At 49.3% G+C, this 24,908-nt stretch overlaps 2 protein-coding genes across 4 annotated transcripts in view; one reads left to right on the top strand and one right to left on the bottom strand.

Moving 5' to 3' along the window:
- The window catches only part of RRBP1 (ribosome binding protein 1), a 65,509-nt gene extending 56,778 nt beyond the window's left edge, over positions 1 to 8,731 (top strand). Inside the window, exons 13-24 of one of the 2 annotated variants that reach the window (XM_055301968.1) lie at positions 1,504 to 1,596; positions 1,677 to 1,760; positions 1,917 to 2,006; positions 2,643 to 2,735; positions 3,134 to 3,205; positions 3,786 to 3,881; positions 4,463 to 4,546; positions 5,970 to 6,077; positions 6,753 to 6,836; positions 7,037 to 7,135; positions 7,582 to 7,725; positions 8,175 to 8,731. In XM_055301968.1, coding sequence (XP_055157943.1) covers positions 1,504 to 1,596; positions 1,677 to 1,760; positions 1,917 to 2,006; positions 2,643 to 2,735; positions 3,134 to 3,205; positions 3,786 to 3,881; positions 4,463 to 4,546; positions 5,970 to 6,077; positions 6,753 to 6,836; positions 7,037 to 7,135; positions 7,582 to 7,725; positions 8,175 to 8,210 — 1,083 coding nt within the window. In that variant the 3' untranslated portion in view covers positions 8,211 to 8,731. The remainder of the gene's footprint in view (positions 1 to 1,503; positions 1,597 to 1,676; positions 1,761 to 1,916; positions 2,007 to 2,642; positions 2,736 to 3,133; positions 3,206 to 3,785; positions 3,882 to 4,462; positions 4,547 to 5,969; positions 6,078 to 6,752; positions 6,837 to 7,036; positions 7,136 to 7,581; positions 7,726 to 8,174) is intronic. The other variant, XM_055301976.1, reaches the window with a different exon arrangement.
- Positions 8,732 to 13,021: 4,290 nt separating this feature from the next.
- The window catches only part of DSTN (destrin, actin depolymerizing factor), a 38,018-nt gene continuing 26,131 nt past the window's right edge, over positions 13,022 to 24,908 (bottom strand). For both annotated transcript variants that reach the window (XM_055304657.1, XM_055304663.1), the window contains exons 2-4: positions 20,369 to 20,676; positions 16,692 to 16,768; positions 13,022 to 14,261 (exon numbers count right to left, since the gene is read on the bottom strand). In XM_055304657.1, the coding sequence (XP_055160632.1) occupies positions 14,152 to 14,261; positions 16,692 to 16,768; positions 20,369 to 20,676 (495 nt within the window). In that variant the 3' untranslated portion in view covers positions 13,022 to 14,151. The remainder of the gene's footprint in view (positions 14,262 to 16,691; positions 16,769 to 20,368; positions 20,677 to 24,908) is intronic.

Below are 24,908 nucleotides of genomic sequence, written 5' to 3'. Positions count from 1 at the left end.
GTCCTGCGCTCCATGCCGAGTGGGGAGTGTGGGGGGACTCTGTGTCTGGGGGCCCCACGCTGTCTCTGGAGTCCTGGGCCAGGAGCCAGCACCGAGCTAGCTCTGGCGGGGGACGTGGCCTCAGCAGCGGCGGCGGCCAACACACGCCTCGCCCAACCGCTCTCACCACATGTTTCCGGCCTTGATGAAAGGCCCCAAGGGGCCAGCCTTCCCCTCTCAGCCTCCCTCATGCAGAAGGAATGTCTGTCCTGTTATCGTGAGCTTTACAGGGGCTTTCGTCGTGAGCCTCCCAGGAAGCCTGAGGGTTGTATCAGATGAGGCCCCAAGTTGGGGCAGGAGGTGCAGGGCTGGCCTCGGGTCCCGCTGTGGTAGCTGTACCGAGACTCCTCGGAGGTGACCCGGGAGCCTGTTGGCTTGTGACCAATGCAGACGTGTGACAGGAGATGTCACCTGACTGCTCCCAGCCCTGCAGCCAGATAAGAGCTGCCCTCCAGGTCCTCTGGCCCTTGCCTTGGATTCCCATGATCGGGGGGCCTGACAGGGGTCATGAGGTCAGGGATCCACAGCAGGCTGCCCACATTGGCCACCAGCATTGTGTGCATCCCTGGGTGAGCCGAGAAGGGTTCTCTTCGGAGACTTGAGTCCAGGTCAAGTAGGTGCTGTGGTCAGGCTGGGCGTCTGTTTGTCATGCACATTCCAGAACACCACTCGAAGGCTCTAATCCAGTCGGGGCTGTGATGTCACCCTCGGGTCTCTGGCCGTGGCACGATCCTGGTGGGCCAGCAGCAGGGCCAGGGCTGGGTTATAAGATGAGACTTTGTTTTAGCCGGAAGCCTCCCCGGGGTCTGTGGAAGGGGTTTCGTGTGCCCCGAGGGACACATGTGCTGTGCTAGGCTTCACTTTATTGCCCTTTGAGTCCTTCTTCAGTCCCTTGCATGGGAGCCCTGAGGAGGACGGCTGGGGTCTGACTGGCACAGCCCAGCCAGGGCAAGTCAGGCCTCAGAGGAGACGTGCCCCCTTACCCCTCTGGGTTGGTTCCTCCCTTCGCAGAGCAGGGTTGCTGATCCTTGCCCCTTTTGGCTGGCGGGAGCCCCTGTGCAGGGGCTCCTAAAGCACCTCCCCCTCTGTTGCCTCCGCGGCCCCCACAGCAGCTTGGCGGTCTGCACGCATGCATGGGCGCATACTTGCGTGGAGAGCTCTAACACTGGGAACTGATTGTGGGTGGGGTCCGGCGGGGGGTGTCAGGAGCCTGCACTGGCCACATGGGCCAGCTTGCCATCTCCATCCAGCAGAGCCGAGAGCTCTCAAAGCTGACCCAGGCAGGCCAAGGAGACCAGAACCTGCCGCTGAGCTTGAGCACCCCCCCAACCCACCAGCCCCAGGCAGCCACCAGCTTCTTGATCCTGTCCCTCCCCCAAGAGCTGAGGTGGGGACAGGCATCTCCACCACCGCTCCCCCGGTAGCCCTAAACCATGCTGACTGCTGCCCTCCCTGTGCCTGCAGGAGGAATCCGAGAAGCAGCTCAGCCTGACAGAGGCCCAGACCAAGGAGGCCCTGCTGGCCCTGTTGCCGGCTCTCTCCAGCTCAGCCCCCCAGGTAGGAGGCGAGGTGGCTCCCGGGGGCCCTGCTACCCATGGGGAATGTCTGTGGGCCCCACTTTGCACATGTTGTTGCAGAGTTACACCGAGTGGCTGCAGGAACTCCGAGAGAAGGGCCCGGAGCTGCTGAAGCAGCGGCCGGCTGACACAGATCCGTCCTCGGTAAGCACGGGTGGCGACACACCCTTGCCGAGGTCCCCGCTGTCGCATTTGCTCCCCTCCCCTTGTCCCAGGAGGAGTGGGTGCCCAAAGTTGTCTTACTGGGCAGCTGGGCAAAACCTTTGTGCTTGGCCAACCAGAGCCCCATTCTGCCCTTAGGACCTGGCTTCCAAGCTGAGGGAGGCTGAGGAGACCCAGAACAATCTGCAGGCCGAGTGTGACCAGTACCGCACCATCCTGGCAGAGACGGTAGGGCGTGAGGGGCGGGGCCTCACCCAGGCTCTGAGCTGGGTATCCTTCAGGGGGGCTGCCGGGAAAGAGTTTCCAGAGCCTGCAGGCAGGAGGCAGGCCAGGGGCCCTTGGGGAAAGAACTCTGGGCTTAGATGCTGGCTCCATGTGACTTTGGCCAAGTCATTGCCCCCCAGGGCCCTATTTCTTGGGCTGAGTGAGGTGCTCAGACCTTCACTGCTTCTGAGCTGAGGAGAGGCCTGGGCTGCGGGGTTGGGGCTGGAGGTGCAAAGACAGTGATGACATGAAACAGACTGGGAAAAGAAGAGGTGAGCATTTGGTTGCTGGCCAGCTGGAAGCTACTATCTCTGTGACTTTAGGAGCCATGCTGGTGGCAAATCCAGTGGAGACAGAGTCCTAATGGCCTCTTGGGTCACAGACCTCATTCCCTGGCATGGCCCATAGTCTTTGCACACTGGCCTGAGCCCCCACCTCCAGGACAGGCCCACCTTTCTCCCCACATGACACTGTGACAGAATCTGAGCTGGGCAGCCAGGCAGCCATCCCATAGAAGCCAAGGGACAGATGGCTGCAGTTGTGTTCATGAGGAGCGAGGTGTCCAGGAGAGGGCCCCGCCTCAGTGTCCCATTCCTCCAGGAGGGCATGCTCAAAGACCTGCAGAAGAGTGTGGAGGAGGAGGAGCAGGTGTGGAAGGCCAAAGTGAGCGCCACGGAGGAGGAGCTTCAGAAGGTACCTGAAGGGCCCTGAGACCCTGCCCCAGGTCAAGGACACAGGTGTCACTCTGGGGGCTCCCCCTTCCCCAGGAGTTCAAATACAACTTACCAGAGACTTACAGTGAGGTCAGAATTCATCAGAACCAGGGGGAAAGCTGATGAGGGAGTCACATGGGTCTCTGGGAGACAGGAGGTGACTCTGCTAGGTTTTGGTGAATCCGCCTAAAGTGCGACCATGGAGGACAGCTGAGTCTTCTGCCCTAAGAGCCCCCCCCCCCCCCAAGGAAGACCACCTCACATCTGAGGTGGGCAGGCACCACTGGGCTTCCTGGGAGGCGGCCCATCCCACTTGGGTCTGGGGACCGTCCCCTTCCAGGGGCTGGCGTTTGATGGGGCCTTCCCATTGCTTGGCAGTCACAGGTCACAGTGAAACATCTCGAAGACATTGTAGAGAAGCTAAAAGGAGAACTTGAAAGTTCAGAGCAGGTAGGTGCGGGGCTCTGCTCCCAGGGCCGCTCTCTTCATTACAGGGGCTCCTAGAGTTATTTTTCCTTCGTGGACCACGTGTCTTGAGAGGCGCGAAGGGGTCTTGTCAGTCCTGCTTTTCCTTTGTGAGAACCACTGACAGGCTCGGAGGGCCCAAGGCAGCCGTGGGCCTGTGTGGAATGTGCCCAACCCTGGGGCTTTGTGGCTTCTGTTAGTGGCCGTGTTGTGGGACGGGTACGAGGTGGCCCCAGTGCTCCCTGCAGACACCCTATCAGCCCTGGCCTCCTAGAGGGTGCCCCGGCCCCTACCCAGCAAGGAAATTGAAAAGCTCTCCTCTCATCCACTGTGGAGCATGAGAACACGTCTGGCCCAGGAGAGGGCTGGAGCTTGGGAAGGTGCTTTGCTGCCAGGGACTCGTCTCTGCCTGTCCTTAGTTGGCCTGCAGCCGACAGGCCACCGGTGGTCTCCCAGCCCTTACCCCAGGGCAGCCAGATTTGTCGCCCTGTCACCCTGTGGCCCATGGTCATTGACTCCTGCTGGCCCCGCTCGAGGCCTCTGACGTGTACATGTGTGTGTCCAGGTGAGGGAGCACACCTCACATCTGGAAGCAGAGCTGGAGAAGCACATGGCAGCTGCCAGCGCTGAGTGCCAGAGCTACGCCAAGGAGGTGGCGGGGGTGAGTCTGCCTGGTGGGGTCTCTGGCCGCCCTGAGTCTCTCGTCCTCCCCTGGCTCTGGCTAACGTGAGCTTAGAGTCTGGGTTCTCAGGCTTTGGCCCCCGTCTTGGGCCAGCCGGACCGAGGATGTGTGTGGCATGGGGCAGATTGCAGAGCGACAGCCCCGCAGACAGGCTGGCATGAAGCCAGGTCAGCCTGACGATGGGAATTCTCTCCCCAGCCTGGGGACACCCAGGGTTTCAATCAGACACTGTGCTTTGACTGGTCAGAAGCAGAAAGCACTGACCTGCACCCCCCCCCCCATGCTGGTTTGATCTCACCCCTTTGACTTGTTTTACAAGACAGTCTGTAAAGAAAGATCCAAGCCTGGCACATAGTGAACTCTGTCTTCCTAAGTCTTCAAAAAAAAAAAAAAAAGACTTTCTGAGAGGCTTAGGAGCCCCTGCCTGGCCTGCTCTGCTCGGTCGTGTTCTTGGGTGGTGGGTGACTGGATGTGTCTCGTTAGCTTGTCTGTTGGGTGCTAACTCATAGGAACTGGTTTTCTCCTTTTCCTCATCGCCTGGGTCCATTTCCTCTCCCAAGTTGAGGCAACTTTTATTAGAGTCTCAGTCTCAGCTGGATGCAGCCAAGAGTGAAGCCCAGAAACAAAGCAATGAGCTCGCCCTGGTAAGTGAGTGTGTGTGTGTGGGGGGGGTGGTTGATTGGCCAGTCGTGCTCCTCCACCCTGTCAGAGGTAACGCAGCATGATGGGGGGGTGTGCACCGATTCGGTGTTTGGGGCAGGCTTCGATGGCCATGCTGAGGGTGCGCAGCTGCCAGGCCCAGTGCTCATGCTTCCCTTCCTGGATCCCCCGGGGCAATGGGAGCTCGGGGCCCAGGCTCAGGCCAGTGCAGCTCCCTGTGAGCCCTGCGGCTCGTCCGGCCTCCGCCTCCAGGCACCCAGGGCTCTCCTCCCTTCAGCAGTGGCGCAGACCAGTGTGCTCAAACCTGCAGGTGTGCATGGAGGCCTGCTGTCCCCCGGGGCAGACTCGGGTCCTCCTCCGTCGTCAGCTTTGGCGGCTGACCCGCTCCCTGCCTCCTGGCGAGGTCGCCCACCGCTGGTACCGGCTCCGGGGCTGCAGCCACAGCCTGGTCTGCTGGATCTGCAGCCTTTCTGAAAATCTTGATCATAAACACATAGAAATTGGCAGACTTGGAATAGACACATCTGGTTTCTTGAGAGGATTCGGCAGGTCTGGCCCGTGGTGCTGGCATTCCCCCAGCAGCAGCCGCAGAGCTGTGAGCTGCCCCTGCCCTGGGGCGCACACCCTGGACCCCCTGGGACTGGCATAGGAGAGAGCAGGCACCAGTCAGGCCAAGTCACCTGAGCCCAAGGACCACTCACCAGAGCCACGGCCTAAGCCAGGTGCTGCCCCGGTTGAGGTCATGTGCACAGAGTCAGACCTTCCACACTTGAGATGCCCTTTGGAGCGGTGCCTCCTAGAGGGGGTCCAAGACCACCCACACCCCCGGGGAGCTCATACCGAGAACCCACCCAGGTCCCCTGACTAGAACCTTTCCCAGAGCTTCATGGGTGATACTGCTGCTGCTTCAGATTTGAGGCCTCAAGGCGCAGGGGCCGCCAGGTGTGTCCCCTGCTCCCAGCAGTGGACCTCTAACGTGAAGGGACCTTACTAGGCAAGTGTCCTCTTGTCATCTTTCCTAGATCCTACAGAGGGCCCTGAACAGTGCATCTGGAAGGGATCCAGGGCCCGAGTGGTGCTGTTTGCACCGAGCCTGTCTGCCACCTCTCACTTCCTTTTCAGTTCCTTAGCTCTGGGAACAGAGCTCTGCGCTGTGTCCACCAGTGGTCATCTTGCTCCCAGGGAGGGCTCCACGGCTGGCCTTGGAGCAGAGCACAGGGGTGGCCTAAGTGAGGGGTCATGGTGCTGGCCCCCCGCCCCAGGGAACCTGCATGGGGACTCTGACACAGGTCACGGTTGCCAAACCAGGTCCCCCATAGAGCACCTGCCGTCCTCCTGAGGGGATCTGTGTGTGCGCACGTGTGTCCAGCTGTGATTGGCACAAACCCCCACCCCTTCCTGTTTCAGGTCAGGCAGCAGTTGAGTGAGATGAAGAGCCACGTAGAGGATGGTGACGTAGCTGGGTCCCCAGCTGCTCCCCCAGAAGCCCCCCCAGCAGAGCAGGACCCTGTCGAGGTTAGGGCGGTGAGCCGGGCCCCAGATGTTTGTCCCTAACAGCCTGTGTGGCCCCCTCCCACCTGCGAGGGAGGTGCAAGCCTCCCCCCCCCCACTCCGCCCAGCCAGGCATCGCCCACTTCTGCCCCCCACCCCCACCCCGGGTCCGGAGGGAGCCCCAGAACAGAGCAAGGGAAGCAACCGGTAGAGAGGTATCAGCCGCTGGATCCTAACAGCACGTGTGGGAGGGGTGATGGGGAGTGGGTGGCCAGGCCTGCGGTTAGGAAGCCGTGTCGGGGAGGGTGCTGGCAGGGTGCTGGCTCCCCAGACTCTCGAGCCAAGGGACGGTGGTTGAGAGCCCTCTGCGGGAGCCAGGGCTGTCAGCACAGCGGTGGAGATGGAGCTCTGGGGCAGCCTCATCCTGTGTCCCTCGCTAAAGATGCCTGGGGGCCGCAGAGGTCCTAGCAGCATGTGTTCCATCCCCAGCTCTGTCCCCGGGGCCAAGGCACCATCTCCCCACTGTGGGGCTTGGGGAGCGACAGTCACCTGCGGGTGGGCAGACACGGGCTCCCTGGCCAGCCAGAGGCAGGGGGAGGCTTCTAGTTAGAGCTAGCAGGTAGAGCGTGCTGGAGCCAAGGTCCCCAGCCCCCCGTCCCCCGCGGCCTCCCACAGTCTGGGGGTGGTGTTCCCATGCAGCTGAAGACGCAGCTGGAGCGGACAGAGGCCACCCTGGAGGACGAGCAGGCACTGCGGAGGAAGCTCACAGCCGAGTTCCAGGAGGTCAGGCCCTGTCCATGCCGTCAGCGTCAGGGCCATGGGGGTGCGGGTGGGGGGTCTGCTGGGCCATCCGTGGCTACACTGTGGGTCATCTGGCGTCTGTGCGTGCAGCCCCCGCTGGCGCCCCCCACAGCCTTGAACCCACGCCCCTCCCTGCGGGGCGTCTGGCATCCTGCCCACACCCTTCTGCCCTCCCCCCCAAGGCTCAGAGCTCCGCGTGCCGGCTCCAGGCCGAGCTGGAGAAGCTCCGCAGCACAGGGCCCCTGGAGTCTTCAGCAGCAGAGGAGGCCACACAGCTGAAGGTAGAAGTGGGGCTCCTGCTCCAGAGTGGGGTCAGGAAAGGGGGGCCAACACCCACGCCCCGCCCCTGGGCTCACCGCCAGCTGAGCAGCCCCAGCTTCCTAGGTTGCTGTCTGGCGTGGGAGGGGGAGGAGCCATCTTGAGGCCCCTTGATGGGGGGGGGGCAGGCTCCCTAAACTCCAGTGTCACACATGGCAGCCACTAGTCAGTGTGGCTCTGTCACACTAGCCTCAGTGCACCGTAGGACGTCCCTGGTGTCACAGGCAATGCTCCTGGCCGAGCTGGTAGCCGCAGCACAGACCCCTCTCTGGGGCAGCAGGGCGCCACATCCTCACACCTTTGGAGGACGCCCAGTTCCCAGGCAGCAAGGCCTCACAGGCACAGCCAGGTGGTCTTCTTGCTGTGTGCCACATGGTGACTCATCCCCTTGGACCCCTCTGATCCCCAGGAAAGACTAGAAAAAGAGAAGAAACTAACCAGTGACCTGGGACATGCTGCCACCAAATTGCAGGAGCTTTTGAAGACCACCCAGGAGCAGCTGGCAAAGGAGAGAGACACAGTGAAGAAGTTGCAGGAGCAGTTGGACAAAACAGTGAGTGCCCTGGCCCTGCCCACAGCCTTGGCTCCCCCATGACCCTGGGATGGGGAGTTGGTTGTGGGGGGGGGGGTCACAGGACTCCTGGGGTGCAGGGCAGACAGGAGACTAGGCCTGGGGGTGGGAGGTATTGGGGACAGACTCCTGAAAGCCGGGAGCAGGACACACAGCCTTCTGGGCCCAGCACCCACCCTTCCACAGCTCCCTTGGGTGAGGGGTGCATCTCTGACACCTCCCCGCCCCACTGACAGCCATCTGTCAGTGCCAGGGTCCTCCCCAAGCTCAGGGACCTCCCTCTTCTCTTGTGTCCTCTGCTCCACTCTGGTTCTCCAGGCTGGCCGTGCTGGGTGTTCTCGGGACTGGAGGTCCCCAGGAGTCAGGGGTGAGCGCTTGCCTCGGCTCCTTGGCCTCAGCCTCTCCCTCCCTCTGCCCACCTTCGTTCACAGGACGACAGCAGCTCAAAGGAGGGCACTTCTGTCTGAGTCTGCTCTTCGGGGAAAGAAGTTACCATTCAACTTACCAAAATGCCTTACACATTCCTTACAAATAAACCAACACACCGTTATCCAGGCCCAACCTCCAGTAGCTCTGAGAGAAGCCATGAGAGACTCTTAGAATCACAGAAATAGACCTTCCAGACCCCCTGTTTGTAAAAGAACCTTTGTCACATTTGATAAACACTATTCCCCAGGACCAGCCCTGGACCACCACCGAGCAGACGCCAAAGCCCTTACCAGCTCTGTGACAGACCCCAGGGTATGTGCTGGGGAGGCCGGGACGCTGGGTATCTGTATGTCAATCAGTGCAATTGTTTTCTTCCCTTGGGTTGGGGGTCAGGAGGCGAGCGGCCTGGTGGTGAGTCTCCAGGGCTGTGGAGCAGACTGGAGGGGCCCAGCCCAGCCGGGGAGGCAGCAGCCCCTCACCCCCGGGGAAGTTGCCAGCAAGAACTGATGTGTGACTTCCTGGATGTTAATGCCATTAAAACCAACATTGTTGCCCGGCGCTTTTGGTCTAGTCTGATCGCTGGTGCTCCCCCACCTTGCCGCGGGGCCGAGGAGGAACACGGGAAGGAGGCTCCTCGGGGAAGGAACAAGTGTGCTGCTTGGCTTCCCTGAAGGCAGGAGATCAGCAGCTGTCCTGGGCTCTGAGGCTCGTGGCTTCTGGGCTCTCCCTAGCACATCTGGCCGTGGCACCTGGTGGCCAGGTGTCCATGCCCCCACCCTTGAGCACCTGAGGTTACCTGAGCAGGCCATGGGTGACCTAGGTGGTCATGTGAGGTGAGCTCTGTGAACAGACAAGCCATCTGTGCCCTGGCTGGGGTTCAGATGCTCATCTGTGCCTCAAGAGGATGGTCCGGAGCTGGAGCAGCCGGCTCACAGGTGCCACGACCCTCACATCCACTGTGCCTGTGGGGGCCCGAGCAGTGTGCTCCTTGGGCCGGGGGCATGGGGGGCTTGGAGACCCAGGCAGCGTGTTCTTTAGCCTCCAGCCCGTGAATCTGCATGAGCAAGACCTGGTCTCGGCTTCTGGGGGGTGCCTCATCTGTGGACCGACCACCCAACCATGCTGTGTGGCGCCCGTGCTGCAACAGTATTGGGATCAGGGTGCCGGGAATTTTGGGGAGGGTCCCCAGAGAAATGAGCTTAAGCTGGAGTTCGCCAGAGCAGGAGGCATTTGTCAGGAGAAGGGAGGGCTCTAGACCCATGGGAAAGCAGGTGTGGGGATGGGGGGGGAGGGCAAGCAGGCCCTGTGGAGCCAGGTTACAAAGGACAAGGCATCTGGACAGGTGAGGCAGTAGGAGCCACGAGATACTTAAGGGAGAGGAGACCATCATACCTGTTCCAGAACTCTGGAGGGGCTCAAGTGGAGAGGGGAGGCCCACAGGACTTGGGACGCAGGAGACTTAACGGGAGTAAGTGACGATACTGGATGCCGGCCAAGTGCCCAGCCTTGTGCTGGGTTCTCACATGACACCTTCTGGTCCCCACAAGAGGTACACCCTGCCCCCCCCCCCCCAAAGAATCCCCATGAAAGTGAAAGCTCACCTAGTACAAGACAAGGCAGGTTTCAAACCCACCTCCAACATTTGTGTCCAGGCATCACTCAGCCTCGGGGGTCAGCCAGAGGGGAAGAGTTATGGAGTCCATGGACTCCACGAACAGTGGCCAAGTCCCCCCCACCTGTGGCCCCCTCACTGCGTCTTCCATGTGCTCCAAGCATGAGGAACATGGACTCCGTGTGGAAGGACTGGCCTTAGTGGGGGTGGAGGGGGTCACAACGCCTTCTCCCATCAAGGCCAGTGGTACGGGGCTCTGGTCAGTGTGTACCAGACACCTGCATCAGAAGCGTCACCGCAGCCCTGTGAGCTGACATTTCTAGTCCGCTCCTCTCCCCCTGCCACGGTGACCGCAGAATTGAGAACTGAAGGCACAGGAAGAAGGGTGCCTTGGGGCAAGAAAGGCAGGGGAGAGGCCTGGGGGTACCAAGCTGCTGCCTTTGGGTGCTACACGATGACAGCTGCTCCCCAGGTCCTGGCTCCAGCCCCACTCCCTCGGACTACGTGGCAGAGACCAGCTGGGGTCTACCTGTGTCAGGAGGTAAAGGCCAGCACGACGCAGGCTGTGGGACCTCAGGAGGCTGACCTGGGGCTCCAGAAATGCCACCTTGGAGATGACCTGCAGCTCAAGCTCTTAAGGGCCCATCATCCGTCTGCCCCACCTGCCCCAGCAGGTGCCACACAGCCTCAAGGCTCGGCAGAGGGAACCCAAGTCTGCTAAGCAGCTTCCCTTGTTGCCGTTCCTGGGAAGGTTCCATGGTCAGGCTGGGGAAGACAGAGCCCTCAGAAGGTGTTAGAACAGGGGGTCGATAGGCCCCTCTGGTGTTCCTCAACGTGGCACAGATGCCTGGCTCATTGGCCTGGCCATTCCTGCAGTCCCTTGCTTTGAAGTTCAGCGTGGAAGCAGGGATCGCCCCGGCTGGGCTAGAGTACTTGTCAACGGACAGGCCCCGGTCTCCCCTAGGCCTGGCTTTACAGAGGCCACTGCCCCCCAAGAACCCCCAACAGTGCAGCTGGGAGAATTCTGAGAACATCTAGTCTCTACCCTGCCCTTCAGAGGCTCCTGGACTTGACCCAAAGCTCCAGGGTCACGCAGCCCATGAATAGCATCTCCAGATCTGGTAACCCCATCACGCCAGCAGCAGCTATTTGGACAGCTTCACTGGTCATCTGCATGATACTCAGTAAAATGTACAAACACCAGGATGCCTGGCCTGTAGGCAGCAAAAACACAAGAGTTTAGAAACCACTAGACACCCTCCATAAATGCCTTCTGAGATTCACGCACAGGATTAGAAGCCCAAAAGAACGGTTTCCTCTCCTGCCCCAGTTCCAGCCTCATCCTTGGCATTGAACAAGATCTAACCTTAGAATTCCAGATGTTAGAAACAAAGAACCCTGGAGTGTAATGGGAATAGCTAAGGGCCGCAACAAGAGGGACCCAAGCTGTGGTCCCAGTCCCGCCACTTACAAGTTGTGTGACCTTAGGCAACTTCCTTCTCTGTACTGCCCGCCAAGGGCAATGGCTACAGGCTTGTAAATCTCCCAGGCGAGCGCCCGGACAGACGGCCAGCCACACACAGCCCGGTAACTGGAATTTCACCCTCTCACAGCCACAATGCAAGGGTGGGTGATCTTTGAGCAACCAAGAGGTTAGGGGTACGAGTGCCCCCACCCTGCACAGTGAAAAGTCTGTTACTTTTGACTCTCCCATAAACGAATAGGCTACGAGTGACCTGAAGCCTCACCAGTAACAAACAGATCAATGCATCTTTGTGTTATGTGTATTATACAGTTTTCTTAAAATAAAGCTAAAGAAAGTGTTAAAATCATGAGGGAAATACATATCTAGTCCTGCACTATTAAAAAAAAAGTCCACATATTATAAATGGACCCACACAGTGTAACCCTATGTGGATCCCAGGGATCAACTATCATGACCCTTCTTGGAGCTGCAGCCCCACTGGAACTTGGTCTGGAGACTGTAAACTGTATTCCAGAAATGCCCAAATCATGAGAAAGTGATGTGTCCCTGGGCATATCCAGTCTGACACTCCAAATGGCAAAAAACCAGCCAAGACACAGAGGCTGCACTTCACATGTGTGGACCAGCTAGCACTCTGGGCAGTTCTGGAAAAAAAAAAAAAAAAAAGGGAAACACTCGATTGAGCCTAATTCTATTATCTGAGTCACTGTGCTGTTTTCTCAGGGATTAATATTACCTGAAATAACAAACTTCATAGTCAAGCTCTGAATTTGCTTCTTTCCCAGGGCAAGAGTATCAGTAGACAAACCTTCACTCAGCCTTCCGCAGACGTGCTTTTTTTGTACTGTGTCTGCACTTGTAAAACTGTAAACATGTTTGCTGAAAGAGTATAACCTGCAGTTTTATTCCTCACCAGTGTTAGCTGAGATCTCAGACTCTGATTTTGCATCAGGATTACCTGGCATCCTTGTTAGCAGGATTCTTAGGCCCCAACCTCAGGAATCCAGTAAGACTGTCTCAAAAGTTCCCCTAGGTAGAGACAAGTAACTATTAGCATCTTCCCAGTTTCTAGTGTAAGAGCAGAGTGGTGGGAGATGTTTAGATTCTCTTACACCATTGTACCCTGTTTGAAATCCTCCCCATAGCATGCATCCTTCTCCCACCTCCCACTTCTCATCATCCCCAGCACGCCCCTCCACACACATGCAAATGCACACACACCAGCAGGGAGTGGTGGTTATACAAGTAGTGCCACACGTCACAGAAGATGACTTCCTCCTTCTAGAACTCCTTGACCAAATACATGGCTCTGTCTACATGGCTGATTCTTGAGTAAGGCAGCCTTGGCCTGCAACGCTTCTTGGGAGGCCTCTTAATATACACTGTTGCTGAAAGCACTGCTTTGCAGTAGAGAAAATCAAAAATTCAGGATGAAAGAATGACAGCAGCCTATCAGTAAGCCAACAGCCAACACTGTCTTCTAGACAATTTTGAGAAGTATTTTTGATAAAGTATAACTTTTCTGCCTCCCAAATAAATCAGGAGATAAAAGCCTGGAATCTGGATACAAATTTGGAGCAAGGAAAAGATTCCCAACCTTTTTATACCAACTTCCTCATTCAATAAGAGGAAGAAGGAACTGTGACCTTAACTCTAATCGTCTGAAATACCCAAACCTCCAGGCCTCATCTCATTTATGGAAGGCAAAGTCCTTCCATCCCCAATTCCCATGTGAATAATTACACAAGAGGTAAGTTAAAAATGCTTCCTTTATTACATAAAGCCAATACTGCTACTTCTAAGTTCAACTGCGTGCATCTCTATATCGTTCAAAGTGTCATGCCTGTGATGTTAAAGACAATCACTTCCAAGTGTCATCAGGTAGTGGCTTCCTGTGGGTGTCATCCACGATCCCTGCTCCCTGTTCCACATTCAACAACCTGTTCTAGGGAATGAGCAAGTTCTCCCAGGCCCCGGCGTAGACATAGACTCAAGGTTCTTCCACACTTTCCTGTGTCAGAAGCACATGACTCTGAAGGAGACACAGTCAAAGATGCTGCAGGTGCCCCAGCTGGTCACTACGCCATTTTATCATCTTCATTAACGAAGTGTTGTGATCACAGTGGAGCCCTAATCTGCATTATAATAACAAAGGTATTGTACATTCTCCTGAGGACACACCATGATTTTATGTCCAAGATGCAAGGTCACTCTCCGAACAGTCTCCCAGCTACCAAGTGGAGAGCTCACTGCAGGTGCAGGGAGCTGCTTCCTGTACTCCAACTGCGTGCTCAAAATAGTGCTTTGCAAGATCAGCGCTGGTTAGAAGTGTGCACAGCTCTGAGGCAGTCTCCATCACACGTTTGCTAGAATTAAAAGACTGCCTGACTTAGTCTTACTGTAGTTAGTATATTAGTGCTGTTACACGTGGTAAGGAGATTTATTTTCCATTATGCAGTTTAGCTCAAGAGAGAATAAAGAATTTGGGCCAAAATATAACCAGAGTATGACCAATTCTCTAAGCAAAAGAAACAAAGTAACTGCTGAGGTTACAAAGATGCAATAATTCTCTTCATATGGCCCTTGTACTGTTTGGTGAACTGCACTATTAAAAATCATGAGTTTAACAAAAACCTTTACAAGCCAACTCATCAAAACAGGTATTTGGCCAATAAGAATTTAATTTCACACCAGTAACACTTTATATTTTAGATTTATTTAGGGCCATCTGCACATATTTTAGAATATTTAGTTTACTTTAACAGATGACAAGACAGCTCCCCCTCAGTGAGACCCTGGCTTAAACATAGTTGCTTTACTTATACAGCAAGAGGATAACATTAAACATGGAAGCTTTCGATTTGTGGCACTGAATGATGGTCTACACAGGGCATCCTTCAAAAGCTACAATTAAGGATCCACCTAGTTTTTCAGCAATACAAGCCCGATTGAGGTCTTCTGGCCCATTTGCTTGACATTCGTGTTTTATGCCTAGGGAGGAAAAACAACAATTCTGTTTAAGCATTATAGCAGTAATGCAACCTGTTTCTCTACGACAGGAAACTGTTTTAAAACACCAGTTCTAATATGGATTGAACAGCTGCGGAACATACTACACAGTAAGGAGAATAAATAATCTGTAACTACATGCATCAAAATGAATGACTAACAGAACACTGACTAAAAGAAGCCAAACTTCATAAAAGCATAGTCTGAATGATTCTATTTGTATAACAGAAAAGCAGCCAAAGCTACTTTATGCTGCTAGAAGCCAGGGTGCTGGTTCCCCTGTGGAAGGACCAAGAGAAGATAGAAGGGGCAGGAGGGGAGACTTCTGAACTACTGGTTGTTAAATCAAGAAACCACAATTTTGTTCAGTTTGTGAACACTGACTTCTACAAAAATTTATGATGCACACATTTCTATTCCTTGCTTCATTATTTTTTTAAAGATTTATTTATTTATTTATTTATTTATTTATTTATTTATTTATTTATTTATTTATTTATTTATTTATTTATTTATGACAGACAGAGAGAGAGACAGAGAGAGGCAGAGACACAGAAGGAGGGAGAAGCAGGCTCCATGCTGGGAGCCTGACGTGGGACTTGATCCTGGGACTCCAGAATCACGCCCTTGGCCAAAGGCAGGCACTAAACCACTGAGCCACCCAGGGACTCCCCTATTCCTTGCTTCAATAAAAAGTCAAAAAACTAGTCATTTTCTTGGTTTTTAAAATAGAAGTAAAAAATGTAAATTCAATGTTTTGATTGAACAGTTGATTTTAGTCAATGTATTAAAGAATAAGAGTATTTACAACTGGCATCTCTTTTGCTCTAGAAAAGCTAGCTCTCCAGTGGTATTATACTACATATTTAAGAAATCTATCACAATGAAAATGATGTAAAATGTGTTCCTGATGGTTTTCTCAGAAAAATTACATCACCTCACTGCAGAATGAGCTCATTTAGGGAATGACATATACTAGCTTCTCTGTAAACAGCTGCTATTTTTTAAACAGCTGCAATGTTTCTGATCCTCCATAATTTTAAGACCATTTCTTAAGCCGCAGAAAGTACAGCACATCGGTTTTTGGACCACTTAAGACTGGAGAAAGCTAGTGACAGTTTCTCTAGGGGGAAAAAAGCAGCAAGGTGATCCTCTTTTATGTCATCAGGTCAAGTTTACATAGCAATTCCCTTTCCTTTACTGAAAGGCAACACAGAAGGATGGTGAGGGATCCACAGCCAACCTTTCTCATTTGCACTGTGGCATGCTGGGGAGTCCTGTTAAGACATCAGTTAACCAACTGGTGAACACACTTCTGGCGGGGGGGAGGGAGGGGGCGCTGCCCAGCGTCAACCCAAATGCATGTAGATTCTGACAGGCCTCATCTAAGAAGCAGGTTTGAAGGAAAGAAGTGAGAATTTTTGTTTTCCTAAAGTAAAACAAGCAAGGGCAAACCTGTTTTACTACAGGAATATAAAAACCAGCCACAGTAAAAAACAAAAACTACACTGGGCCAAGCCCTCTGATCCTGGCTCGCTCAGTAGCTGTTTGGAGCAAGCCATGGCAAGGAAAGTGGTGGGGCAACCTCTTAAACTGAGTTCACACGATCCAGATGAAGCCTCCCATTCTACAGAGGAGAGAATCAGGGCCCAAGGAGGTTAAGCGCTTTGGGCCAGGGTCACACAGCAGTTAGGTGACAAGCTTAGCCCTTAGTGCAGGCCTTGGGGCATTTGCCTCATGCTCTTCCCATCATACCAACACTTCCTCCTGGCTGGAGGCAGTAAGTGTATGGTCAGGCCATCTCAACAGGATCCCAATCACCCCATGGCAAGTCAAAGGTAAGTGTCCAATTCAAGGGGTGAGGGTATGAGTCAGTTACCTAAAATCACACCATTCCAAAGTCAAGCTAGAGATAAAGAATATCCTTTCCCATTTATGAATGTTTCCTTTTTGCAACTTTGTCAACACATTCACAGGCAATAATAAATTCATTATGTAGTATGGCCAATGTAAACCAATTAATCTCCATATGCTATGTGAGAAACTCGGCAGCATACCAAACTAATTTAAAACTATCCTAAACAAGTGATATAGTGATATGCATGCAATGTGTCTAGAGAATAAGGTTTTTGTTTTGTTTTGTTTTGTTTGTCTCCACCCCTCTACACACACAGCCCAGAGAATAAGGTTTTTAGACAGGTAGTTCAGTTCCAGGGTGACCAGCACAAGGCAGAAGACATGCTAAAAGCTAGGTTCAACCTTCCAGGTTTTCCTCAAAACAGGCAGCATTTGCCTTCTTTGTTGTTACCAAGGCTCTTCAAAGGAAATAAGGTGCTTCTTAGAAAAGATGTAGCCCCCCATTCCAGGGGTTCACCACACCTCTAAATATTTGGAAGTAAATCTAATCCATACCTTGAAATTTCTTTTTGATTGCATCCTTGGAGCTTGCATAGATCATTTTACTTTTCAGAGGAGCTAGTTCTGGTGCCCTGAATAAAGATATGCCAAAAGTGAAAAAGAAGATTTAGAGGAAGTACAATTACACTGTTAAACATTTGCATCCATGGTGGGGGAGAGTTCTCAGAATCTCCTGAGAGTTTTTATTTATTTATTTGAGAGGGGGAGAGAGAGGGAGAGCACGAGCGAGTATGAGTGGGGGGAGGAACAGAGGGAGAGGAAGAAGCAGACTCCTTGCTGAGCAGTGAGCCTGATGTGGGGTGGGGCTCCATCTCCAGACTCCAGGATCATGACCTGAGCTAAGACAGATGCTTAATCAACTGAAACACTCAGGTACCCCTCCTGACAGTGTTTTGCTAACTACATAATTTTTCTATTTCTCCACCTCCTTGGAGACTTTCAAGGACAAGCAAACACAGAATGGCTCAGGTTGACTAAGGGGGAAAAAATTAGAGAACCACCAACTGAAGATCAGATTAACAGGGCCATAATAAAACAACACTGGATAATTGACTGTAATAATTTGTTTTCTTTAAATTTACCCATTTTTATCAACAAAAGCTTGTGTTCAGATTAATAACAATCATCTTGTTTTTAAAATGCTTTTTGCTTAGAAAAAAGTTTCAGAAAGTACAGAGAGTAATCTGTAAATCAAGTATCTGCCACCCTGAATTAAGTAATGCTAGCAATTTTAGCATTTTAGCTTCAGATTATTTATAATATAGTCTTTTTTAGAAAACAAAGTAGAAGTCCCCTCCCCTTCTTAATCCTCACCATTTATGTCTATTCCAATAGACAAACAGCAAATTCTGACCACATGAGTACTTGCTTTCCATCTTAATCTAACATAACAGAACATGTCACAAGGATGCTTTATAAGCTCAAGCCATTCAGCAATTATGCCTTGCCAATATTACTATTATCTTGTATCTACACAAATTGTAGTGTCTCCCTCCTCCTGAATGAATACTGGAAGCACTGAAAGCTCCTCGTCACTTTCTTCACCAGCAATATTGAAAAACAACCGACATATTAACAATGGTCAGAAAAATCTCATCCTATTCAAACTGCTGGTCCATGAATGCATCATTTCCCACTATGCCACCAAACCCCAGGCCTGCCTCTGCTCCATACTATTTTGATACACTCCTACATGGAGTGTAGTTAAATACTTTTAAATACCTAAAGCTTGCATTATTTGCCATATTTCTAGACCATTCCACAGTTATTAGCACCAATGGCTAGTGTGGACCTCATCTAGTCTACTCCACCCACAGGGGGCAGTTCTATTCCTAGGAACCAGGAACAGCAACCTCCATGTCTCTCAGATGCTTATTCTTCCCAACCTGAAGTTCCAAAGAGGGAGGCAGAGCCATAACCACCACCTGAGGTCTAGAAATTGCTTGAGCTGCAAAGTTAAGTGGGTACTTTCTTTACACAAAATAGGTCAGGGACAGGAAAAAGCGTTAGCTGTTCTGATTTTAATCTAACCAAATTTTAAAAACACCTTAAGTAAGAGCCATTCCCAGGGTCCTAGACAGAGCCTGTTATGGGAAACTCCTATAAGATTTTACATTTTCTTAAAGCAGCAATGCAAAACAAAACACCGCATTTCTTCTTTCTACTACTATTTTCCTTTTCTTCTTTCTACTACTATTTTCCAAATATTCTTTAATAATGATGTATTATTTTCACAGTGTGGGGGGAGGGGAGTATAAAAAAACAGAAAAATAGTGCAAATTAAGTAAACAATCACCAATTTAAAAGCCTAAACCTTTAGCTGCTATATCTACCACTCAGCTGTAAATCTCAGAAGGGCAGGCACTTCATTTGTTACTCACAGCTGTTATCCCAGGCTTTAACACAATACCTGGAATGTGGTAGAAATAAAGGTTCAAATCAGGAATGTGCTCTTCTGAAGTCTCATTAGCTACTAACCTTATGTATGTATATAAGTTCGTGGCTCTCAGGCTTGCAGAACAGTGAACTGCCCCCAAACAAGCACCCTGACCCCACATTTATATCCCACACAGCATCTTGGTTTAATCAAATTTAATAAAGGCTTGCTGAAATGTAACTGAGGTACGAGCTACAGTTACCTTCCTTTAAACAAAAATTCTTTTGACCTTTAAAGGGGCCCTTCTTGCTCGTCTACACTTGAGATGGCTTTTTTTAAAAAAAGTGTTTTTAAAGATTGTATTTATTCATGCATGACAGACAGAGAGAGGGGCAGAGACACAGGCAGAGAGAGAAGCAGGCTCCATGCAGGGAGCCCGATGTGGGACTTGATCCCGGGACTCCAGGATCACGCCCTGGGACCAAGGCAGGCACTAAACCGCTGAGCCACCCAGGGATCTCCACCTATGTAAGAATTTATCAAGGAAAGTAGTATAATACAACTAAATAAGACATACATGTGTGACTTTTGACTCAAGCTTAATCTCAAACTTAGTTGAAAAGAATAATGAAGTTAAGCAGCCTTTTCAAAAAATGCCATGTAAATCACCTTGTAACACTTTTTCACTATTTAGAACAATGCTGTCCAAAAGGGCTTTCTGCAGTGATGGAAATAACCTGTCTGTGCTACCCAATAAAGTGGTCACTAGTCACATATGGCTACTGAGCATCTGAAATGTGGCAATTCAACTAAGAAAATGAATCTTAAAACATATTTAATTATTTTAAATAGCCACAGTGGCTAGTGGTTATCCTATTGTCCTAATTATAGTTGCAATGATAGTGCCAACTTCCAAAGTAGCAAACCACAGGGGTGCCTGTGTGCCTCAGTCGGTTAAGCCTGCAACTCTTGGTTTTGGCTCAGGTCATGATCTCAGGGTCCTGAGACTGAGTTTCTATGCTCAGCAGGGAGTCTGCTTGAGATTCTCTCCCACTCTACCTCTGCCCTACCCCCCATTCACTCTCTCTCAAATAAATACTTTTTTTTACAAAGATTTTATTTATAAAAAAAAATAAATAAATAAATAAATAAATAAAAAAAAAAAAACAAAGATTTTATTTATTTCAGAGAGAGAGGAAGAGAGCAAGGATAAGCAAGGGGAGGGGTAGAGGAGCCAGATGCTTGATCCCAGGACCCTGGGTTCATGACCTGAGCCAAAGGCTGACGCTTAACCGACTGAGCCACCCATGCACCCAATAAGTAAATTATTAAAGAAAAAAAAAAGCAAACCACAGAGGAACAAGTAAAGGATGGGTTTCTTAAAAAGTGAAAGGCTGGTTCCTGCCAAGGCTTATTGGAGAAGGATTTTGGTGGGGTAAACTTTCTTCTCAGGATCCCAGAAGAATTTTTAGAGAAATTTTAGCTTGTAAGAAGTGAGTTCAGAGAATGCATAAAATCTAGTACCCCAAAGTAAAAAAATCAACTACTAAAAGTCATGTTCTTTCAAGTACACAAAGAATAGTTAAAATTTAGTTTGGTCCTACAAACATTAATCCAGCTAAGACATTATGGAACCTTGTAAATAAAAATTAAATGACAATGACTGTAGACAACTTAGCTGAAAATCCTTTTGATTTTAGCTGAAAATCCTTTTGACTCCAGGAACTGGTTCTCCAAGTGCTAACAATAAGATTAACTCTGAGTTATACAGAGGCTCAATGTTTCTGATGCTTACCACAAAAAAAACATCAATTCCTCTTTTCTGGATTCCTTGGTTTCAAAGCTTGCATCATACAAAGCATAGCGACAATCTTTTTCAGGAAGCATTCCCACAAAATGCTTGAAAGGATCAGTTATGGTTACACCAACATCTCCAACTAAGATCTCTTTCCCTTCTTCTACAATGATGCACTTTTTGTCTGCACTGAGACAAAAAATGACGGCCTTCTTTCTTTTCTTGATTTCTTCTGGTGTGGAGCACTTCCGAACTTTCATGTCATAAAAAATGCGACATACTTCATCTGCAACTTGCACTCCTGAGGCCTATAAGGAGGAAAAAAAGTCAGAAGGAGGGTTATCGCTTTTATCATACCAAATATAAAAACACTATGTAACTTTTTTTATAGATTGACATACACTTCAATTTTTAAGGTATACTCATTAACAGAAAAACAAAATCTAAGCTGCAATTGCTAGTTTCAGTCACTAAACTTTTAAAAGATTACATATATAAAGTATTCATCACTATTGTGCAGGAGTACAGGATGACTGAGCTAATAAAGCAGACTCTCCACCCTTAAGCCTAGAAAAAGGTGCTTCTTCCTAAGGTGCTAGATTCTTCCCTCTTAAAGAGATTACTCAGAACCCTGGCTGGGAGTAGTCACCTCCCCAGTTTGGATTTACTAATACCCAAAAATCAATGCATAGCACATGGATAGAGTGGCTGTGTTGGGAAAATTCCATCCCACCAGCGTATCTTTCTCTAATGAATTAAAAGGCCTTTGTTCTATGCATATTTCGAAATTATGTGATTAATATTTAGTAACATATTAATCATATGCCTTTAAAATTTCACTTATAAAATCTCCAAGTTTTAAATTAAGATCACCAGATCTTAATTGTTTTAACCACAAAAAAGACACGATAATTATGTGACATGACGGAGGCATTACGGTAATTATCATACTGCAGTACAGAAATGCAACAATGCAATCAACACCTTGTACATCTTCAGCTTACACAACATTAGTCTATGGTATCTCAATTTTAAAAAGGATAAGAAAATGCTTACTGCCATAAAAAGAAGAGTTTAATTTATGATCGTACTGATCAGAAAAGCATACTAACCTTATGTATGTATATAAGTTCGTATATAAGTGTACGTATATACATATCAGAAAAGCATACTAACCTTATGTATGTATATAAGTTCGTATATAAGTGTACGTATATACGTATAAGTACGTATATAAGTGTATATAAGTGTATATAAGTGTACCAGGTTACACTCATTGTTCTAAAATGTGACCCTGACAGCAAAAGGTCTCAATTGAGTTTTTAATCTTTATCTTCTTTAAGGAGTGTTCTTTTTGTATTAACTTTACTTAAGCCATAATTTTCGATGTTTCATCAACTATGGTGGTTTGCATGTTAGCTTTTCTAAAGCAAGAACTATAAATGAAAGGACAGGGGCACCTGGAAGGCTTAGTCAGTTAAGTATCCAACTCTTGGTTTCAACTCAGGGTTATGAGATCAAATTCTGTGTCATGCTCCGCACTCAGTGAGGAGCCTGCTAGAGATTCTCTCTCCTCCTCCCACTGCCCCTCTCCACTGCTCTTTCTCTCTAAAATAATTATCTTTAAAAAAAAAAAAAATGAGAGGACAGCCCACATATGAGAAAATATTTGCACATCATATTACCAGTAAGAACTCGTATCCAGAATAAAGACTCCAAATAACTCAAAAATAAAAAAGACCCAAATTAAAAATGCATAAAGATCAGAATAGACATTTCCTCCAAAAAGATATAAAAATGGTCAGTAAGCACTTGGAAAAAGTGGTCAACATCATTAGCCATTAGGGAACTACGTATCAAAACCACAAGGATCAAGGATCAAAACCACTATTTTATACCCACTAGGATGACTATAATGGCCGAGAGAGCAGTAACAAATGTTGGTGAGGCTTTTGAGACACTGGACCCTTCCACGTTGCAGACAGAACTGTGAAACAGTGCAGCTGCTTCAGGAAACAGTTTGGCAGCTTCTCAAAAAGCTAAACGTGGAGTTCATACCTATCAATACCACTCCTAGGTATACACACAAGAGAAATGAAAACATATGTCCATATAAAAGCTTGTACTCAAATGCTCAGAGCAGCATGATTCATAATAGCTAAAAGTGGAAAAAAGAATATTTATCAACTGAATGGATAAACAGAATGTGGTACTATCCACATATGGAATATTATTCAGCCATTAAAAAGTAATATTATATGTTATAACATGGATAAACCTTGAAAAACATTATGCTAAGTGAAAAAAAGCAAGATACAAAAGGCCACATATTGCATGATTCCATTTCTATGAAATGTTCAAAACAGGCAAATCCATGGGCAGGAAGTAGATCAATGGTTTCTAGGAGCTTAAGGGGAAAAAAGAGTGGGACTGACCACTAATCGGCATGGGGTTTCTTTGCGGTGTGATGAACGCTCTGGGATTTGACAGTGGTGATGGATGTACAACTCTGGAAATACTGAAAACCACTGAATCATACTTTATGATATGTGAATAATATAGCTTACTTACTAAAGCCGTTACTTAAAAACACATGTAAGAATTCTGGGGGTTGGGGCACCTGAGTGACTCAGTGGCTGAGCATCTGCCTTTGGCTCAAATCGTGATCCTGGGGTCCTGGAATGGAGTCCCACACTGGGCTCCCCTTAAAGGAGCCTGCCTCTCTCTCTGCCTCTGTCTCTCATGAATAAAATCTTTAAAAAAAAGAAAAAAAAAAGAATTCTGGGGGTTAAAATGCACTGAGATCCTAGCATTTACTTAATATTCACGTAATTGGGCCATTTAATCATTTCATTTATTAAAAGAACTATAATACACTTCATTTCTATCTAATCCACATTTAATCATAATCTACTTCAATCCTATCTAATCTAATCCATACTTTGTTCATAGACATTCATGAGGTAGTAAATGTATAAAATCAAGTCCCACATTGGGCTCCCTATATGGAGCCTGCTTCTCCCTCTGCCTGTGTCTCTGCCCCTCTCTGTCTCTCATGAATAAAATCTTTAAAAAAAAAGAATATACAAATATTCCTCAATTTTCAAAAGTTCAAGTTATACCAATTTGCTTTTACGAAAGACCTGCATTAGTACCTGTTTTCACAGACCAATAGAAATCTAACGATATTCCTGTTTACAAAAAAAAATACAAAAAGCCAATATAGCATTCAGTATTTGTATGGAGGCAGTGCAGTGTGGACCCCAAGCAGTAAGAGTGGTGGCGCCACCAACCTCCCTCCCCAGATCTACAACTCAGCATCTCCACAGCAAGCCACCACAGCTTTAAACTCTTGTCTATGAGCATCTGTGATATATCTCAATTTATTTTGTTCAGCAGTAACCAAGATGTGTCCTAAGGTATCAAAAGAGCCCAAGAAAGGTTATGTTTGGGTCTGGAAATGCTCAGAATTTTTTCCATATAAATTAATGGTAATCGCTACACCATTCTAGCTTATGAAAGGTTTCACAGGCTTGCTCTACTTTTGGATAGTGGTAGAAACCTAAACCTTTTTCCTCTAAAATAAGAAAAGGGAGGGTAATGGAGGAGATCCCAGAGTGGCTCAGCGGTTTAGCGCCTGCCTTTGGCCCAGGGCGTGGTCCTGGAGTCCCGGGATCGAGTCCCACATCGGGCTCCCTGAATGGAGCCTGCTTCTCCCTCTGCCGGTGTCTCTGCCTCTCTCTCTCTCTCTCTCTCTCTCTCTCTGTGGGTCTCTCATGAACAAATAAATAAAATCTTAAAAAAAAAAAGAGGGGGTAACAGAAAAGGAAGATACACTGCTAAAAACTAGAAAACCTCCATTTTCTCTGTGAAATATAAACCAGAAGTAGAGCAGGGGTTTGAGGGAATATTAGGTAAAGATTCAGAACAGCTGTTATGGGGAGTTCCAAAGGGAATCACCTGAGGACAAGCAAAGGGGCTTTAAGGACCTCTGAAGGTTCAGCTGATGGCAGAAAGGCTGGCGGGAGAACAATCTGGCATGGCAGTACATGGGTGTTGATGGCAGTTAGATGGAAAGGAAGGACTCTGCATTCTCCCTAGGAGACTTTATCCATGCTTAAAATTTCAATCATCTAATCCAAATGACTTGCATATTGTTCAGATCTGCTTTTCTGAACTGCTTTATATTCAATTTCCTATCTAACATCTCCAACTGGATGTGTCAAAAGAGACCTGACGCTTAGCCTGTCCAAAGTCCCCTTTAGCCAGTCTTCCTTTCTCAGTACATACCATCATTCTGGTTACACAGATTCCAAACCTAAGAGATACCCTCAACAGTGCCTTCTCCCTCACCTCACCTGGCTCTCTGGCTTTTCAAATATTTTTCCAAGACATTCAGCTCTCTCCTTCTCGGTCACCTCTCCCCCAGCCCAAGCTACCACTTTCTGTTATCTGAACTGTTAAAATAAACCCCCAAGTGGCTGCAAAGGAGAGAGATCAAGGTATGTGTACACCACATTGGTTCCTCTTTGTGGCCACA

The sequence above is a fragment of the Nyctereutes procyonoides genome, unplaced genomic scaffold (assembly GCF_905146905.1).
Source record: "Nyctereutes procyonoides isolate TBG_1078 unplaced genomic scaffold, NYPRO_anot_genome, whole genome shotgun sequence".
NCBI lineage: Eukaryota > Metazoa > Chordata > Mammalia > Carnivora > Canidae > Nyctereutes > Nyctereutes procyonoides.
Note: the sequence above shows the minus strand (reverse complement) of the source record. Positions and strands in the feature narration are given on the sequence as shown.